This window comes from Miniopterus natalensis, chromosome 8, assembly GCF_054644295.1.
Source record: "Miniopterus natalensis isolate mMinNat1 chromosome 8, mMinNat1.hap1, whole genome shotgun sequence".
NCBI lineage: Eukaryota > Metazoa > Chordata > Mammalia > Chiroptera > Miniopteridae > Miniopterus > Miniopterus natalensis.
Window position 1 is genome coordinate 20,316,974 of NC_142088.1, and position 20,455 is coordinate 20,337,428.

A 20,455-nucleotide genomic window follows, 5' to 3' on the forward strand; every position below is an offset into this window, starting at 1 on the left:
TATGAGGTAGCCTGTACCACGGGTTTCTACGGGCAAATGAGTTCGGGAAATGCTGCGTATATTATATCTTTTATTGTTATTATTATTAAATGTACTGGGGTGATATCGGTTAATAAGATGACATGTTTGAAGTGTACAATTCTATAACACATTATCTGTATATTGCATTGTGTGCTCATCACCCAAACTAAAGTCTCCTCCCATCACCGTGTGTTTGACCCTCTTTGCCCTCTTCAAGCTCCCCCAAGCCCTCTGCACCTCTGCTAACCACCACACTCTTGTCCGTGTCAATGAGTTTTTCTTTCCTTTGTTCATTTGTTGCTTCTTGTTTTATATCCCACATATGAGTGTCCTTTGCTGACTTATTTTGCTTAGCATGATACTCTCAAAATTCATCCATGTTGTTCCAAATAGCAGTATTTCATTCTTTCTTATGGCTGAGTAGTATTCCATTGTATATATGTACCCCATCTTCTTTACCCAGTCATCCACTGAAGGACACTTGGGTTGTTTCCATGTCTTAGCTACTGTGAATAATGCTGCATTGAACATGGGGATATGTGTCTTTACAAATAAATGCTTTCAAATTTTTTGGTTAGCTACCCCGAAGAGCGATTGCTGAGTCATACAGTAGCTTCATTTTTAATTTTTTTAGGAACCTCCATACTGTGTTCCATAGTGGCTGTATCAATTTACATTCCCACCAGCTATGTATGAAGGTTCCTTTTGCCCCACATCCTCTCTAGCACTTGTTATTGCTCATCTTATTGATAAAAGCCGTGTGAGGTGATATCTCATTGTGGTTTTGATTTGCATTTCCCTTATAGTTAGTGAAGTTGAGCATCTTTTCATACATCTGTTGGCCATTTGTATGTCTTCTTGGGACAAGTGTCTGCTCTGGTCCTCTCCCCATTTTTTAAAAAATTGGATTGTTTGTTTTTCTGTTGTTGAGTTGTGTAAGTTCTTTATATATTTTGGATATTAGGCTCTTATTGGAGGTATTTGCAAGTATCTCTTCCCATTCTGTTGGTTTCTTTGTTGTTGTTGTTGCTGATAGTTTCCTTTGCTGTGCAGAAGCTTTTTAGTTTGAAATAGTCTCATTCACTTATTGTTGCTTTTACTTCCCTTGACTTTGGGGCTACATTTATAAAGTCTCCTTTGAGACCAACGTTCATAAGTTTAGTACTATAGTTTTCTTCTATGTATTTAATTGCGTTCAGATCTAGGTTTTCTTCCATGTATTTAATTATTTCAGGTCTTATATTTGGTCTCTGATCCATTTTAAGTTAATTTTTGCATATGGTGTCAAATAGCAGTCTTGTTTCATTCTTTCGAATGTGGCTTTCCAATTTTCCCAGCACCATTTATTAAAGAGGCTTTCCTTTTTCCATTGTATGTTTTTGGCTCCTCTGTTGAAAATTAGCTGACCATAGACATATAAGTTTACTTCTAAGCTCTCAATTCTGTTCCTGGTCTATGGCATATATTATATCTCGAAGACTCTTAAAAGCCCAGCAATGTACATAAACACATTGAAGGTTATGAACAATCTTGCATTTAAGAAGGCTGTTTAACTTTAACTCAGAATTTTCCCATTTTACTGGCTTCATTATCAGCCTATGGCTAGAGGACGTGGCCACTTGGATTGTCCTCTAGCCTTTCCGAGTTCAGAGAAAGCGCAGAGATGATTAACTTACCTGATTTATTAAGGCTGGAAATAGGAAATGTCTGATGTAACTAATTTTTCATTCATTTTGGGTGCTACAGTAACTTTTTCTAAACTTAGAAAACAAGCTTAATGCTTTCCAATTTTTTGGTATAATCTTGTGTTACTTTTAAGGATTTTAGCTGAACCCTTTGCAGACTCTTACAATTCTTTCAAGACAGTCCTGAAGTACTTGGGGATTATGCCAGTTAGTTCCTGGATCAGTGGAGAGTAGATTGGCTTTTCCCAGCTCACTTGGAACTATCACTTTTGATTAGTCAATTTCCAATTTGATCTCTATTTTAATTTTAATACCGTCACTGGCTAGAGTTCCTAGTACCATTTCTTATGAACTCTAGCCAAGTGGGTATTGAATCATTAGCCTTTCCAGTCATGTTTCCTCTCTCCACAATTTGTAGTTTATGTTTGTTATACTGAATATCTTTCTGGTGTCTTTGTTTACTTAGTCTATTATTACTTAATCTCTCAAACTTTGTTCATGAGACTATTCCCACTCTAGGTAGCCTAAGAGGAATAAGATTATGCTGTCTGTTGTCACTGATAAGTCTCAATTACTTAGAACAGTACCTGGCACAGAAGAAGCACTTGATAAATATTTGTTTAATAAAAGAAGAAAGAAAGAAGATAGATGGATGGATGAATTTTACATGAGACTGAAATTTTATTTTCAAGTGTTGAACACCTTTTCAGTCTTGTAAGAGCAGGGCAGGTATTTCTGGTGACACTAGCCTTTGTACTAATGGATTCTAAAGCAGCCTGCTGTCCACAGTGGGGCAAAAGTAGGTTTACAGTTGTGAGTAAGTGAAACAGTTAATAAAGCTATTGTCATAATCATAACCTGCATGTCTTTTTCCATAAGCACAACTGTAAACCTACTTTTGCTTCACCCTATATAAAGTATAGTAATTCTAGTGCTTCAATAAAGAACTAAAAATAAATTATTTTAAATTATTAATTGACTTATTCTAGATTAAGCAGATTTTATCATAAATAAGTCTGAGCTCTGACTCTGCTTCTCATTCAAAGTTAGCTAGACATTTTCTAACCATTTAATGAAACATAAATTTATTAATTCATATGTACTTTGGAGCAGCTATCATACTTAGCTTTAGGAAACTAAAAGCAAAATATATATATTTCCCCCATGAGCAAGAGTTAAGATTTGACCTTTAATGTAGAATAACATTTTATAAGATGATATTTAATTTAGAAATTTTCAGCCTTACAGAGGCAATGCTGAGATGATTCATAATAGAAAACATAAAGTCAATAAATGTATGAAAAATGTTGAACCACAAAAGTAATTTTAAAAGTAAAATAAAAATACCCTTTTAACCATATGGAATTGGGAGGAAAAAAAATGACACCCAGTTTCTTCCATATACTACTGATAAGAGCAACATTTCCTTTCTGGAAGGGAAGTGGTCAAAAGCCTTAAATCTTTATATGACTTTTGGCCAAGGGATTATACTTACAGAAATTTATAATGATAAAATAATCATGATTTTTACAAAGGTTTATGTCCTAGCAAGCTCAATGAATTGCTATTTCCAAGACCAAAAAATTGGAAACAACTCTTATGGCCAAATGTAATATTAGACAAATAAATCAGGCCAAATTTATTCAAGAGCAAACTTTACAATTAAATAATAATGTAGAAAATACAGAAGCAAAGATACAGAGAACAATAGTTAAGCTAGATTGTTCTTAAAGGACCACATTAAAATATATGTTCAGTGCAATCACTTTGGAAAAAACTAGAACATAAAATTATGAATACGTATATTTGAAAATAAAACTATAGAAAGCTAAAGATGTTTTGTTTTTTAAAGGGCAAATTGTAACTGTTGCACCTAAAAATGAAGTAGTTGTACCTCCTACAGTAGTATTAATTTCTTCCTAAAGTATTTCCAATAAAAAACCATTCCAAATACCATTCAGAAGAGACAACTATGATTTCATTTAACATACATTTGCTATGTTATATATTTATATAATATTTTATTATTATATTATACCTAATTATATATATATATATATACAATGTTTTCAGCTAATGAAACTTTCACTTCAAAACAACAAAAATGAATCTGGTTCATACTGGAAGGGAGAATTTAAGTATTTAGTTCTATTCTTTAAATAGCTCCCTTAGCTTCACATTTTTGTGAAGATGTTCATGCATTAGTACAAAAGTTCTTTAAGAAGAAACACAGAATTTCACGTAAACATGAATAATGGTTCACAAAACCAAGGCAAGTGAGAAGGAAAGGTTCATATTTGGCTTTATTTAAAATGCTTAGTATCTGAGGGGTAGAACCTCCTTTGAGGTACACAATAAAAGAAGAAAGCATTCCATGTACTAATTCAAGTTTCAAGAGGAAACCAGAATATTTCAGTTCTAAAGGATAAGGCACTTTCTCTATTGATTAAGACTTCCCATCAGAGCATAAATAATGCTCTAAATATACAGAGGCCAATTTAATAAAGATCTGCATGGAAATGTTAATGGCATATATCACTGGTTAAGGTTCAGTTACAAACATTTCCAAACAGTTTTCTTTACGTCCCCTATGGGAAAAGAGAACCTTGGGCTTCTCTTCCAGACACTGAGTTTTTAAATTATCTATGTATTCCACAGACCAATGCCCCAGCTGAGGAAAATGTGATCCTAGTGAAAAGCTGCATGGCAACATTTGAGACCATTGGTGACCCCATGATTGATTAAGAATCTACATACAAAATCCATAGTAACTTTCCCCCAGTACTTCACAACACTTAGTTGAAGAGAATTTTCTCACATTGACAATTCAAGTCAAACACCAATTATAAGAAAAATGTAGGAGAGGTAGAGGCTCATCTCTAATCATACTCCTAACATTTTCCTCTCCATGGCTGCAACTGTTACTGATAATGACACTGAATCTAGGCATCAGGTTACATGTTTTTATATAAGAGAGATGGTCCTTGCTTCAAAGACTAATTTTTTTCCGGATGGAAGCATATGAGAGAGTTGTTCCTCTTAACCATCCATTTAACAAATGAGAAAATGGTGATGGAAGGAGACTTGACTTGGGGTGGTGAACACACAATACAGGGTACAGATGATGTGTTGTAGAATTGTGCACCTGAAACCTGTATAATTTTGTTAACCAGTGTCACCCCAATACATTCAATAAAAAAGGAAAAAAAGATAAATGAAAGCAACTGTGGTTAAGGTATTTGTCACATTTACTCAAGGTATGAGAATGGTGGGCAAGTCTGAAACATAGAAAATAGTATAAAAGTACAATTTCCTATTAATAGTAATAATGAACACAAAGTGAAGGTACTCTTGAAAGTACAGTTCTTGAAAACATATTTCTTAGGGAATGCAAAAAAAAGAGGAAAATATACTTTTGGACTCATAGGGAATCATGTCTTTTATATAAAGAGGCATTTTTATGCCTTTGCTTCCAACCCAAATAGTTATTCTAATTGATTTTAAATAAAATCTGTATTATTTTGCTAGATCTAAGACTCTAGTTATATTAGAGATATAGAGAAGTGATCTATAGCTCTATAATTCAGTTAATATTATTACTAGTTTATAATTAATTTTCACTTTTAAATATATGATTGTGTAAAATTTAATTATATGTTAAGTTTTGTTAATGTTGGATTTTTTAATGTTTTCAGAGAGGCCTGCTTTGGATGGCAGTGCTGTAAACTATTTGTGAAGTCAGTTCCTCCAGGTCTTCCTCACTGGTTTCCCTTTTCTCACCAGAGATGTCTTTCTAAGAATTCAGCCTAAGTCTTAATGTGTAATTTCTCTAAACTCACTTGTTTTCACTAAGTCACCCCACTTGAGTTATAACCTGTGTAGTTATATTAACTATATAAACATTAAGATATACTAACAAAAAACAGAAAGAACATTTACCCTTTATCTAATAATGAAAAGTACACAATGGTTCCTTTTCCATAATTCTGATGAATTTTGCTTCTCAGTCATCACGGGTTGTTTTAATTTATATGTCTACTTTTCCTTGTCTACCAAACACGTCCCAAACCAGACTTCAGTTGTCCATCACTATTAACTTCCTACACTGCAAAGCTTGTAAGCTTGATGTAGCATCTGAAGAAGCTACCACCACTTGATATATTTGGGGTGCATATTCAATTTTAAACATCCAAGTTTTTCAATATTAGCCGTGAAAATATCTAAGGAGAGCTCTCATATGCCTCCACTCATATTTCTTCCAAGCAAGACATCTTTATTTCTTTCAACTGTTTTTCATTGGATATGGCTTCTAGGCCTTTCTCCAATATGTGGATGCATTCTACACTGTTTTTGTCTCTATTAAAATATTGTACTCATAATTAAACACAGTACTATAGACCAGGCCAGGATATAATGGAACTGTTGTCTTCTTTGATCTGGTAACATAAACTAGCTTTGGGGGTGGCCATGTCAACAAGCAGCTAAAAACCAGAGACATCTTTAATAATTGTAATTATACCATGTCTCTCAAACTGTATACCTGTATAATTCAATTCTTTTAAACTGACTTCAGGACATTGCCTTTATCTCTCACTACCCTATCTCAAAGAGGTTCACCTTTCCTTAGTCTTCATCTCTATCTGAATTCTGCTTTAGAAAAATCATCTCTATCTGAAATTTTATTATTTATTTACTTGTATACAACTTTATCATCAATTTACCCAAAGGGAATGAAAGCACAGTAAGAGTGAAGCCTTTGTCTTAGTCACCAAGGATATTGCCTGGAAATAGTATCTAAGAAGTGCCTCTTAGATGAGTGCATCTACGATTATTTGTTAAATTATATCTTCTTCAATTTCAGAGGAAATTACTTGAATGCTAATTCTGTCAGTCTAACATATTACCCAATTCTCTGAGACAACATCTACTAAAAATTTGGAACAATGCCTTCCATGCCTGCATCCAAATTATACATATCTATTCTTCATCAAATTCTGTTGTTTTATTAGAATATAATGAGAAGACCCAAACTTAGAGTCTTATAGTATATATTATTTAATTCCTTTCAGAGTGACAATGAGCCTTAATCAGCACATTTTGGGAAAGGGCATTCTAATGCTATTACGTATCTTAGTGTATAATTTGGCTCATGTCTCAATCAAAAATGAATTAAGTACCTTTATAAAGACCAGTGTAAACTGTACTCATAACATTTCCCTGATTTATCAGTCTAAAAAGTCTATCAAAAAAGAAAGAAGATGTCAATTGCTTCAGAGGTCCCATGCAGGGTGCTTGTGCTGATGATAACTCCCCCCCCCCTTTTTTTCTTTACATTGTACAAACATGGAAATCCTCTAAGGATCAGCACTGAGATCACTAGTTTTACCAGTTGCTTCTGGAATTCATCATCTTTGTGAAAATTGGTAATGCGCTTCCTGCCCTCCAGTGTGAGGCCTGCTCTTCTTGATCTCTAGTGATCAGGGATAGTCGTATAACCACAACCCTTTCTGTGTACACGGAGATAAACTGTCTAGTCTCCCACTTGCTGAGAGAAGTGCTTTTCCAATTTGAACTTCTTTCTCTTGTGTGGGTGAAGATGAATTTAACAGGGGAACCGGTGACTCTGCTCTCCACCGGGCACCTGTTAGGTGGTCTAAACAGTGGGCCACCACACTTTCTTTTTCGTGCTCTAAAAAGAGCCTGTCTAACTCTTACAAGTTTCGCAAGCCTCTTCTTTCTGCACTATGTATTCATTTATTTCCATTTGCTTCTCTCTTCCTCTTTTCTACACAGCCAAGGTTATCAGTCTGTTCTCAAAGCAGCCACATTCCTGTCTTCAGATGCCTCTCCCTTTTCTTCCTCTCTGAGATAAGTTATCATCATAATGTCAGTATTTCCTTTTAGAAATCTTAACAGTTGAGTTTTCCTGTTCTGTTAAAGATTTCATCTAGGTACATGCAGCAAACATCAGTTCTCTCACTTACTACTGAATTCTGTGTTTAATCTACTTCCTGGCACACAGTAGACACTCAATAAACATTTGTTTAATGAAAAAGTAACATTCTGTGCAATTCCTTAATTTCCACTGCCTAAAGTTTAGGGCACACACCTGACTATATCCTATATACTCTTCCTCATTTATTAAAGATTGTAGACACTTTCGTGGTTACCATTAATTCTTCTTTACCAACCAGGTCTTTTTTTTTTTTTTTTAAATAGGTCGAAGTTATATCTTAAATATCAGTATTTGATTCAGATTTAACCATCTTCAGAGGTATTACTTATTGATGAACAATAAAGAAGATCCATGGATATAAATATTATATGATATTAATTTATATGCCAGCATTAGTTATTAGAATATATACTTTTATAAAAATTCTTCTATGCATTCAGTGTTCAGGATTTTTGTCTTATTACTAACAATGTATATGAAAGTACTTCACTATACAAAAATTAATTTTAGAAAGAAAGTATAAAAGTAGAGTGGGGTTAATTAACTTTTTTCATGTTCATCTTCGATCTGACACTAGATGCCTAACTATTCTCTGATGGAAAGGTCCGACAATTATGAAGGGGTTATATTCAAAATGTGACCCAAACATTTACCTTTATTGATATGAGAAATCAGTTGATATATAATTTACTTCAACACTGAATGTCTACAAATATCTTCTGTCTTAAGACAAATTTTGAACAAGCAACTAACAAAATAAAATTGCTGAATCATAGATCTTACAGGAAAATCAGCCCATTTATTTATTGCCTTGATTTTAGGAACTCCTAACACGTGCACTTTTTTAAGACCGTGAGACACGGAATGTTAACAACCTTCACTGTCGGGAAACTCCCTACAATGTTGCCGGAATGCCTCATGCATCACTTAGAGCTCATTTCCTCTCATTGAGCTGGGGCAGGACAGCTGGCCAGCATCTTCCATCTGCACCGCCCTCGGTCCCCTCCTAACTGTGCAGCAGAGCGCCCTTCTGAAATCGGAGTAAGAGGCCAATTGGAAACAGGAGAGAAAACACTAAAAAAAAAAAAATCTTGTGTGAAATAACGTTTTAAACTTAACTTTGAATGGGGCTACAGATTAGGTCAATGAATGGGCCGAAATACTGAAGCACTGTCCCTTCAATAATTCAGACGAATACTTAAAAAGTATTACTGGGTCACAAAACACCAGGCCTGGAAATTAAAGATGTTTATTCCTCATCAAAGAGTCTTTGACTGTAACGCTCTGGCACACTGCCAACAAGGGCAGCTCTTTGGGGGAAAACCCTATGCCAAAGGCCAAAGAGGCAGCTGTGTTATTCAGCTCCTGAGAGCTTCCAACTCAACACCCACACGAGCTCAATTATGAACAAATTAAAGGGATCCAGACTGAACACAGTAATTCTGGTAATTTAAATAAATAGGGGAAAGTCTACAATTAGTAGGAAAAGACTGATTTTCTGGAAAACCCAGAAAATGACACCCTAACCCCTTTGAATAAGCATAGTTATATCTAATTATTTAAAAATAAATTTCCTTTTATTCATTTTAATTCCTGATCTGACTTAAATGCGGCCACATGCGTGCCAGCAAAAGTACCCCAAAAATATTGAGGCAGAATAGCCTCAAAAAATCTATAACGGATTACAGGAATGAACGGCACTGAGTAAAACTAAAACTGGAGTTTAATACCTGTGTTTCAGAGCACATAGAAAATGTTACTCATTTCTACCTTTTTCAAGAGCAGAGAAACATTTTAAGTCATTCAGAAGGAATCAAAGATTTCATATTGAGGGAATCTATTAATATAATTCACTATATTAATAGAATAAAGAATAAAATGCACATAATCATTCTACATAGATCCTTAAAGCCACTTAATAAAATGCAACATCCATTCCTCACTAAACAAAATGAGCAAATAAAAATCTTTTTAAGAAGTTAGGAATATAAAGAAACTTATTTAACTTGATGAAAACATGTCCATCAGGGACCATCAGCCATCATGATGGACACACACGCAGTAGAAATATTCCTGTTTAATATTTAAGTTTATTTTGATGAGCTGATCTAAAGTTTATGTAAGAAAATAAATGCATGTGAAGGGTCAAAGTAATTTTATAAAAGAAAAATCAGAAGAAGACTGTCCTCAAGTTATCAAAATACAGCATGAGAGCATGGTAATTTTAAAAGGCCGGTTCTGACATGGGGCAGACTCATATATCAGCAGAACAGCATGTCTGGAAGCCAACCCGCGCACTAAGGGATCTGGTGCTCAACAGGACTGCATTCTGAACTAATGGGGAAAGGATGCAAAAGTCAATGACTGTTATTAAGAATTTGTCTATTTACATGGAGAAAGTTTCCCACCTTACAAGCCACAGATAATATTATATAACAGATTGCTATGCATTAAAAAACAAAACAAGCCTTTAACAGTACTAGGGAAAAATAAACGAGGTAAGTATAAAACCCAAAAGTCATGAAGTAAAAGATGGAAATATTTGACTATAAGACAAAAACCTTTTTTACAGTAAAGAATATGACACTCAGGCTAAAAAAGCAAATTGCAAGACATTATTTGCAACATATATAATATTCTCAAGAAGGGGAAAGGAACTACCAAATGGAAACATTGGAAAAAGACATGAATATGCAAATTACAGAATAAGAACTACAAACGGACCCTCAAAACCCCCCAAGACCAAAAAAGCCCCTAAAACTCTCAGTGAAGCCCAAATTCAATCAAAAGGGGAAAAGTAAATTGTAAATCGAGATTCAGTCCCATAACATAACACCATTCATCTCTTATAAAGAAACACAACATATAATACAGACACATCTTCATAGATTGGGCAGCAAATAGGTAGAGTGCTTTCTAGAAGGACGCATGCAGTAAACTGTTAAAATTATCTTTGTGTCTGGAGAATAAGGGAGGAGATGGGGAGGTGAAGGCTTGGCTTTATTTTTTATAACAAGAAGCGTCTGTCTGTGGAAACCTAAGTGAAAGTAAGTAAGTGGAACCCATTTACCTTAAAATAATTTGAACATATGAGCAATAACTCATCAGTATGCAAGTTAAGATACTAGCTTAGACCCAGGAGCAAAAATGAAACAAACAAAAAACACACAAAGTACTGAATGGGCCTGTTAGCCTTTGAAGATTCCTACAAACTTTATAAAGAAGGAATATCCAATATAAATTAATTACCCAATAAACAGGAGGTTTTGTTTTAATTGTTTTTTATGTTTTGAAAAATGGTTCTTGGCCTTGCTGGAATTATTGCTATAAGCATAGTAACGAACCTTTAAGGAAATTCCTAACACTGGCCTAGTGTTTAGAAAACTGAACACTAGTGTTGGGCTAGTGTTTAATAGTTTAGAAAACTGAACTACTTACAATATTCTTTTCACCTAATCAAACAGGAAAGGCACTTCCAATGCTTACCATTCTGGTGTCATCTGAATTTATTCACTGACAAAATCAAGATATTTACTGAGCTCACTCAATTGTTCTGGGGACAGGGGTTCAGAAAGGTCCTAGAATAGTGACCCCCAGAGCCCTCTGCAAGACGGCTAGCTTTAAATTGGCACTTTCTGGAAGGGACCAAACTTTGATGGTTACTTTAAAAATGTTTTTACAGCATATTTTACCACTTCTGCTGTATGGTGCATTTTAGCCAATGCTTTTAGTTTGGTGCTTGTGTCCTCAAGAAAACAGCTCATGACCTCTGCCCAGTTCTGTAAGCTGAACAAACATTACTGTTATTGTTGTCATTTATTATATAAGTATGATAAAATGCAATGGGTGACTGCTAATCGTACATATTTTGCAAGTACTATTTCTACTTAAAAGAGAAAAGCTCTCAAAAACAAACTTTTCAGTAACAAAAAATATCAAAAGAAATACTGTTTCTGGACCTGCCTTAGGTTTTTTTGTAGATTTGATAAAATTTTTTCTTCTTTAAATTAAAATGCATGCTGTTTTTACTTTTGCACAGATTCTTTTAGAAACATACTGTTGGTCACTTGTTTTTCTTAATTAAATGAAAAAACCAGTAATACATTTCTCCTCCAAAATTAAGAGCAGTTTTTATCCATTCATCTTCCTCATAGAGGAATCGGGAAGACAGAACAGGAAATGTTTATCAAGCACTCTATGAAAACAAATTGCCCCTTAAATTATTAGTAATAACCTATGTCACTGTCACACATTATTTCTTTGTTTTTTCAAAGGTTCACATGAGAGAAAATATCCCTCGTTGATCAGTGCTCGAGACAGCATCCTTGTTAAGGTTTTCCACCCATCTTTTACTACAGCTGATTAGAGCAAATGTGTCCCAGGGATCTGTTTAATTTATAGAAAACAGAATCAATTTCTCTTGCTTCATCATGATTGAACATTTTCCTGAACTCCTGTAAATGAGTTACAGATAAGCACTATTTATCAGATTGTTTTGTAGAACATGCAGTTCTGATTATTCTATTTTCTACTATTTGCTACTAATGAAATATGTAATATGCCTCAAGAAAAATCATTTGCGAAGCTTGGCCTCTGAGCATTCGGGAAGCAATGAATAGTTCGCTGAGCATTTATTTTGCACCTACCCTCTTCTCTAATAGTTTTTTCTCTCCAAGAGCCCACAGGAGGGTGGCAACGTCCTTGGGTATCTGAAAAGTTTTGAGGGTCCCAAGTTCCAGAGCCTGGAGAACAGAGTATACAAAGGCCCTGGCTCTTCCCTGACAGCCAACAGTCACCCAGGTTCCCTGTGGGGCTCAGAACCTCAATGAAGTTGTTCAGGCACAGACCCAGGGAACCTTGACACCCTCAGTCTGGCTAACCTGGGACCCTTCTTCCCCGCAGTGTCACACGATGAGGAGACGGGCATTTAAAGACATGAATCCTTTGTGCCATTCCTGCCCATGGCACACAGAGAGGGGAAGCCCCGTGGAAGAGGGTGCATTGACCCAGCCCTGCAACAGGTATCGCGTAAGAAAGGGAAAGGCCCCAGCAGGAGCGAGTGCCCAGGTCCAAAGGCAGGCGACTTAATGCTCACGGCGCTCACATCCTCCGGAAGGAATCACCATATTTTTCGGACCTATACGGACCCCTTTATAAAAATAAGTCATCTATCTCTCTTTTAGAGAGGGGTAATTATAATTAAGTATGTGAGAGGAGGCAGGAAGACAGGATGACCATTATCCCCCCCTCCAGGCTTCAGTAGCTTTGCCCCGTAAGGTTGGAGTTGAAGAAACAAAGGCAGGACATTCGGGAAGACAGATGGGCTGAGGCTGGAGAGCTGACCTGGATGTCACCTCACCCGCACTTACCGAGGTCCATGCTCTTTGAGGCTTTCAGATTCATTGATTCGGGCTGCCTGGCTGGTGTCACTGATCTGAAGTTGATGTGCTGATCTGGAAAGTACACTGCCGAATCCACCCCAGAGCTGCAGGGAGAAGCCAGATGCCAGATGTTTAGGTTTAGAATAAAATCCAGTCCCCCCTCTTCTTTTCTTTTCAGCCTCACCTGAGGATATTTTTTCCATTGCTTTTCGGGGGGGGGGGGGGGAGGAGAGATGGATGTGAGAGAGACACATCGATTGGTTGCCTCCTGTACTTGCCCAGACCAGGGCCGGAATCAAGCCTGCAACCGAGGTACGTGCCCTTGTCTGGAATCGAACCTGGGACCCTGCAGTCCGTGGGCCGGTGCTCTAACCACTGAGCCAAACCGGCCAGGGTTCTCTCTCTTTTTTAAGGAAGCAGACCTCATTATGAACAGAGGCCCTCATCACTCTCTCTGCAGCTCAAAACCATGCATTTTAAGCTAATTCTTGAATCTCAGGTTTCTTTTCTGAGATGGAGCAATTCTATTTTCATGTATTTTATCACACTCTACAATTGAAATAAAAGATTCTCTGGCTAATATCGTGTTTTCCTCGTCACTGGTTTCCGCTAATTGGGATCCCGCTGTACAATCTATAACTTTAAGTGTGTAAGGCGAGTCTGGAATGCACTTGCACTTCAAAGGATGTCGCCAGATATTAGCGGAGCCTAGAAACCGGTATAGAGATTTCTGTGGGCTAAGCATGCCTTTCCTTTGAAAACAAGTGAAAAGGTGTATCCTTTAGAGAACACCGTCCTGTTGAATGACTGATGGCTGCAGCAGTTTGGTTTCCTACTTTTTTTAGGCCTGGTATCTAAAACTAATGTTAATGCTGAGCAAATAGTCTACTCATCAATAATACCAAAGGAAATAACAGGGAAAGCACAGTTGACAATTTAGACACAAAATATATCAAATGTTCATTATAGGCTTCCTAGTACTTGTAGTCAATCTCAAAGAATTCTATTTCTGCTGAATATTGTATTTATTTTGCTTGAGGATGGAGGGGATTCTATAAGGGAATTACAGACGATAGCTTATTTCTTGGTCTGGAAATAACATATATATTTATTTTGATTGTTGAGAGTATTACAGATGTCCCCCATTTTCCTCTCATTGATTACAGCTACCTTTTCCCTTGGTACTCCTGTATGTTTAAAAAGTAAATACGGTGGCTCATTTTAACATAACTTTACCCTAATCTTAAATACAGTGAAAATAATTCAAGTATCCTTGGTAAGTCTGACAGTACTGAGGTTGAGGGTTTCAAACAGTTGGGATTTGACACTATAAACAATAAACAAACAAAAATAAACTATTATGAATGAGAACCCTTCTAAAATGTACAGGAGATCTCAGTTTCTTAACCAAATATACCAAAATAAGTTTAATCTTTTATTGAAACTCATTAGTCATGCATATTTAATATTGCCTTACAGTGATATTAAAATTAATGTGCAGCTATAATAATATTGCTGAAGGAATGAATGAACCTCTCTTATTGTAATATAGCGGGGAGATGAAAGAAGTACCTGGGACAGGTGGCAGAGCACAGCGCGCAAGGGCACAGATGCCACAGCGGGTCTGCCCAGCTCTAAATCCTGGCTCTGCTACAGACTAGCTGTGCGACCTGGGAAAGTTATTGAACCTCTCTGTGCTTTAGTTTCCTTATGTAGAAAATGGATATCATTACGCTCCCTGTCTTATAAGATTGTTAAGAGATAAAGTGAGTCAAGATTTGAAAGTCAGGAGAATGGTGTCTGGCACAGGGTAAGTTCTATAGAAGCTTTTAGGAAACAAATAAGCAGATAAATAAATAAATATGCTTCAGTTCCCAAATGAATGCAAGTTTCTGCTTTTTGAGTTGTCCAGGCTTTTTACAGATTCTTTGCCTTCTCTGTTTTTTCAGCCCCTCAGTAGCTCTGTGTCTAAGACCCCTTGTCTCCTCCCATTTAGAAGGGCAGTGCGGTGTGATGGTTAGGGCCCTGGGCTTGGGCGCGAGGTGCGGGGGTCCATGGCCTCAGTTTGCTAGAGCATAAAACGAACAGTAACAGCACTTACTTTATAAGGTTGTTGTAGGGATTAATAAATTAAATTTGTTAATACTGACAATAGTGTCTAACATACAGTAAGAGCTCAGTAAGTGAGCTATTCATACTCTTCTGTATTTCTGTAGGTTAGAGTGGTCTTTGAATGAGGGCCTGACACACTCTGCAGTGAAGAAATTATACGTTTTCACAAAAATTTCTCAAGACGTTTAAATCTACTCTTTAGAATTTGAAGCTCTTCTTTTGGCTTCTTTCTTGATGTCTGTCTACATTCTCAACAGATAAAGCCACTGACATAGAAAGTGTATTAGATGTAGTAGTGTCTAGTGGTGGCAAAATATGCCAACTGTGAACAAAAACCCTTGGCCCACTAGTGCTGTTGCCACTAGCCTCGCTTAGTGGCAGCGCTTCCACTGTTTCAGCTCATCCTGAAGAATTCGGAGACGCTGCTGTGAACACGAGCCTCCCCCGAGCCGTGGTGCTTGGAAGCACTTGCCTTTAACTATGTTATCTGACCTTTACGTGCACTTAGATTTTCATCCTTTGATCTCTTGTGATGATGTGGTTTTAGTGTCAGAAAGACTCATGGGCTTCAGAGAGTCAGAGACTGTAAGGGCCAGAAGGCGTGAAAGGTCACCTCATCTAACTCTACATCTTGTGGATAAGACACTGAGGCCCAAAGAGGAGGCGGATGTGCCAAGGTCGCACAGCTGGCAGTGGCCACGCCACGACAAGAACTGTGGTTTCTTTGAACTTTTCCCAGAGCCACAAAAACTTTGGCTCAAATGGTGGCCAACCTGAGGCACCGGTTGTTGCTGATCCTGAATCCAAAGAAATCAAACTTTCCCTATTAGTACAGATTTGCTCACGCTCTGGTGCTTCTTGCATTTCAAGGTAGCTTTTTGTTTCAGTAGAGGGGTGCATATTATGCAATAAAGGAAAACCAAAGAGTTAATCCAAACAGATGCCGCATGTTATAAGGAAAGCCTTTAGGGAGGAGGTTCAGGACCAGCATGAATAGTCCTCATTAAAACGTAGGGCACATGCACGTAAAGGCCTCTGCTCAAGGCAGGCTACGGGAATCTACCCAAATGGGAAACATGCTAGTCAACGCGCATCATTGTCTTAGATTACCGAACTACGCATTGATCAACAGATTAAGAATAAAAGCCTAAATTTCTCCAGACTCTTGGGAGAGTTTTAAAATCTCCATTAAAAACAAAAAACCAAAAAACCAGGTGGCAATGCCACTTGATGCAATAACATCAAGTAAGGCTCTGTCTAAATGATGTGAATTTTTTTTGGAGATACGTTGAGATATAATTAAGGAAGATCAAAGAAATAAAAAGCTGCTTTGTACATATACATGTAACAAATATTCACAGATATTATGTGTATACCTATACATATATATGTCCATTAAGTTAATCGCAGTGATAGATACATCAGCTACCATTGTTTTGAATGTGACCCAGTGTACACTTTGAAAACCTTTAATAGAAGTATCCCTCTTGCAAAGGTACAAATGGAAATAAGGCAAAAGAAGGCTGGTATCAGACTGGCAGATATTTAAGGAGGGAAGTGAGTGTAATGGGAGGCACGGTGGGATTAAAGCCAACGCGAGCATACACTGCACGTAAGCACTGAGTGTAGTACTGGATTAGTTAATGTGAAAATATTTTAGACATGTCAGTGAGACTAGCAAAAACACTTTGCAGTTTTACGCTACATATTAAAAGTTCTTCGGCGGGAGAGTGACACGATGATTAACGATAAAATATGACACGTTTTACTTTTGAAGGGAGTCAGCACGTGCTCCCGGCTGAGCGGACCGCAGTGGGTGCTGTGGGAAGCTGGAAGCTGGCAGCAGGCCGAAGGCATGTCTCAGGTAAGGGCTGTGTCTTCAGCATGAACCACCAGGGGCTCTAGCGGATAGAAATGACACTCGGTGTCAAATCATGCTGCATTAACGAACAAATGAGGGTGGCGTGAAGCACATGCCAGTGTCTGAAACGAAAGCGGGGGAAGGAGGTTTTGAGGGGCACGCCGCAAAAATCACGTCGGACGTCTGAGGCGTCCATGAACAGGCTCCAACAACTGGCTGCTATGAGCGACGTAGATGCAGGTCGTGTGTGTGTGTGTGTGTGCGTGTGTGTGTGTGAGGGGGGGGGGGATACAGACAGAGAAATGAGACAGAACCAAGAGGGAGGGAAACATGAGCACGCAGGGAATAACCAAATATTGTCTAAACGGTTAATATATTCTGTCTGCTGTCAAGTTGTCTGAAACTGTCCCTGAGATATCACAGTGGAAAATGTATTTCCTTTTTAGTTATTTACTTTTTACTTAGACATACATATTCTAAACTTTTGTCTGATAATCGCTGACATAATAGTACAAATAAGTTCAGTAAATTCCTGATTTCGGCTTGGTTCAAAGTACAGGCATCGAGTTTGCTCAAATTTGTTTTTCACTTATGCAATGGCAGTTTTCAGCTTCCCACGCCTGGCTCCACCCCTAAAGCGCCTCTTGCCCCTTTAGACGGCTCTCAACGTTTGTTTATTTATTTATTTGCTTATTTTGAAAGACAGGACGGCCTCCCAGCCCCGTCTGCTCAGCCATCCCGGACCCCTTCCCGCTCCTCCTCCACCCCAAGCTTCGCACGTCCAGCCCCACGGCCGCCGGTCACCCAGGCGCCCAGCAGCCTGCAGGACGGCGCAGGCCACGGGCTCCCAGGAGGGAGCGAGTCACAAAGCCTGAGATTGTTCCTTCCATCTCGAAAATGTCTTTGGCTCTGTTTCTCCCTCTCCCCCTTGCTGCTCCTCCCTTCATTCGAGCCCTTCTGTCCTCTTGCCAGTCCCCAGGCTGGTGACCTCGCCTGTGGCTTCTTCCGTCCACTCTCCCCACAACCAAGCTCACCCCACTTGATACCGTCGCCCAGGCATGAAAGCCTTCGATGCGTCTCCGCTGCCCTCTGGAGAAGCGTGGTGCCCACGGAGCGAGACAGCCGCGGCCTTCCCGTGGATTCCCCCTGACACCGCGGGCTTCGGCCCTCCCGAACACGCTCTGCGCTTCCCTCTCCATGACTTGGGGTCCCTCACCTAAGTGCCCTGCCCACCCCCTCTCTGCCTCGAAAGCCCCTTTCTGTTCTCCAAGGGACCATTTCAGCCCTCCTCCTGGCAAACTTGCCCGGAGGCCTGCAGGCAGAGCTGGTGGCCCATTCCCTGGGGCCCCAACAGCACCCTGTATCTAATGCTCGGCCAGCAGGCTGCTCCCTAACTACCCGCGCGGCTGTCTCCCCAAGAGGAGGCTGCGCTCCTCACGGGCAGGACGCCTTCCCGCCTGAGCACCTGCTGCAGCGCCTAGCTCAGAGCTCCAGAAATGCTTCTGAAGGGGCGAGTGAGCAGATGAATGACGCGGGCTGTGGGGAACGTAAAAGAACCAGGCCCGAGGCAATGGCGTGCTTTTCACTGAAAGGAGGCTACCGTGGATGGTTAAGAGAGCAATTCTAGCCAAGTGGTGGGAGCAGAAGCGGAAACACAGGGGTTAGGGGGGAAGAGGGGGGAAGAGAAATGGAAGTTAGGATTTCAAATCATGTAATGAAGATTCACAGCAGGAAAGGCCAACAAAAGCTATTTTTCAAGATCGTGGAGGAAAGAGCTTTCCTGAAAAGGGTGAGGGGAAAAAAAAATCTGTGGAGACACTGAAGCATCCCAAAAGGCAGTTGCTAATTCTCCATAATTCTATGTCTGTGACATCTCTGAACTCTCTCTCCTGAAGGGTTTTCATCTTGTTAGCATAGGCAGCTAGTTAGGCATTAACAAAAGAGAAGGGCGAGGACTGGCTGAGCCTGATTAAGTCGGGGAACTACAGTTTCACAGTCACTCCAGGGAGTGGCCACCATCACTTGGCCAAACGAATTAATATCCGAGTGGGCAGGAAAGATGAGCTTTCCAATCACCCCAGGCAGCAGCCTCCCCCAGATTAACGGGACGGGGAGTCCTTTTGATGGGTCATGAGCAGTAGGAGCCAAAATGGGGACCATAAAGCGATAAAGGGGAGGAGACAAGCCTGGGAAAAGACCAGCCAGGAAAAAGCGCAGGAAACGGAAGATCTAGGAAAGGGATTGGATAGGGCCAGGGGCATCAGCACAGGCCCAGGAAGATCCAGGAAAAAGACTGGATAGTTTCAAAGAAAGCTTACCTCTTCCCAAACCCAAGGAAATAGAGGGAAACAGTGAAAGCCCCAGTCTCTGGAGCAGCTCTGATCTCAGGCTGGACCTGAAGGGAACACAGACTAAGATCGCTGAGCCTCCGATGTCAGGGTGATGGCACGGCAACCATGGGCCCGGCCCTCCTGCTGGCCTGGTGGGGACCAGTGCAGACCTGCACCCTGGAAGCTAGACTTCCGCAGTGAGACCGAGCTAACCCCCTTGGTCATGGGTGAGATATGGGTGGAGGGGGTGTACCTAGGGCCAGAGAACAGGACCTGCCAGCTGAGGGCAGAGCATGTGCCCCAGAGTGCGGCAGCCTTTTCAAGGCCGCGCTGATAATTCCTGCCACTATTGCTTAAATTTCTCCTTCGCGACTGTCCTTGAAATTCCTTTCTTGGGACACCACAAGAACCTATTTCCAGATGGAGCTGGGGCAGACCCACCTTGGTCCAGGTCTTTCTCTGGTAACAATCTGAAAGCTTCTCCCATTCTCCCCAGGGCAGGCCCTACAAAGAGCCTATGTTTCTAGTGAACATTACCCCTCCCCATTTACCTAATTTGTGTCACAAACAACTAAAACCTGGGTCATATCAGGCTACTGTCTGCTGAAACCCTATAATAAGATTTTACTATCTAATGAATGAAATCTGTATCCCTTATTCTTGCACTCTGGGCTTTATCGTCTGGCCAATCAGCCGCTGTAGAAGTTGCACAAATCAAAATCAAGGTGGGAAGAGAGGAACCAAAGAACTTATAAGCATATATGCATAGCCCATGGACACAGACAACAGGCGGGTGAAGGCCTGGGGTGGGGTGGAAGATGGGTGGAGGGGGGCAAAGGGGGGGAATGTGGGACATCGGTAATACTCTCAACAATAAAATAAATTTTAAAAAATCAGCTAACTTTCCCACCTGCATGCTGTTCCTTCTACTTTCCCTTCTTTCTGAACTTCCCTTTCTTCCTGGGCTCACCTCATGTCCATCTCCTCATCCGCTAAGATTCATCTCAAATGCTGCATTATTCCGTAATGTTTTCTCTGCTGCTCTATCTGGAAGCATTCTCCTCTGCCTTAGATGTCCAGAGCTTTTTATCTATGTACCTTCTGGTAAA

At 39.4% G+C, this 20,455-nt stretch overlaps 1 protein-coding gene across 1 annotated transcript in view; it reads right to left on the reverse strand.

Moving 5' to 3' along the window:
* PARD3B (par-3 family cell polarity regulator beta) overlaps positions 1-20,455 on the reverse strand; it is an 852,378-nt gene that overhangs the window by 317,076 nt on the left and 514,847 nt on the right. Inside the window, exon 15 of the mRNA XM_087819630.1 lies at positions 13,032-13,147. Within this exon, the coding sequence (XP_087675756.1) occupies positions 13,032-13,147 (116 nt within the window). The remainder of the gene's footprint in view (positions 1-13,031; positions 13,148-20,455) is intronic.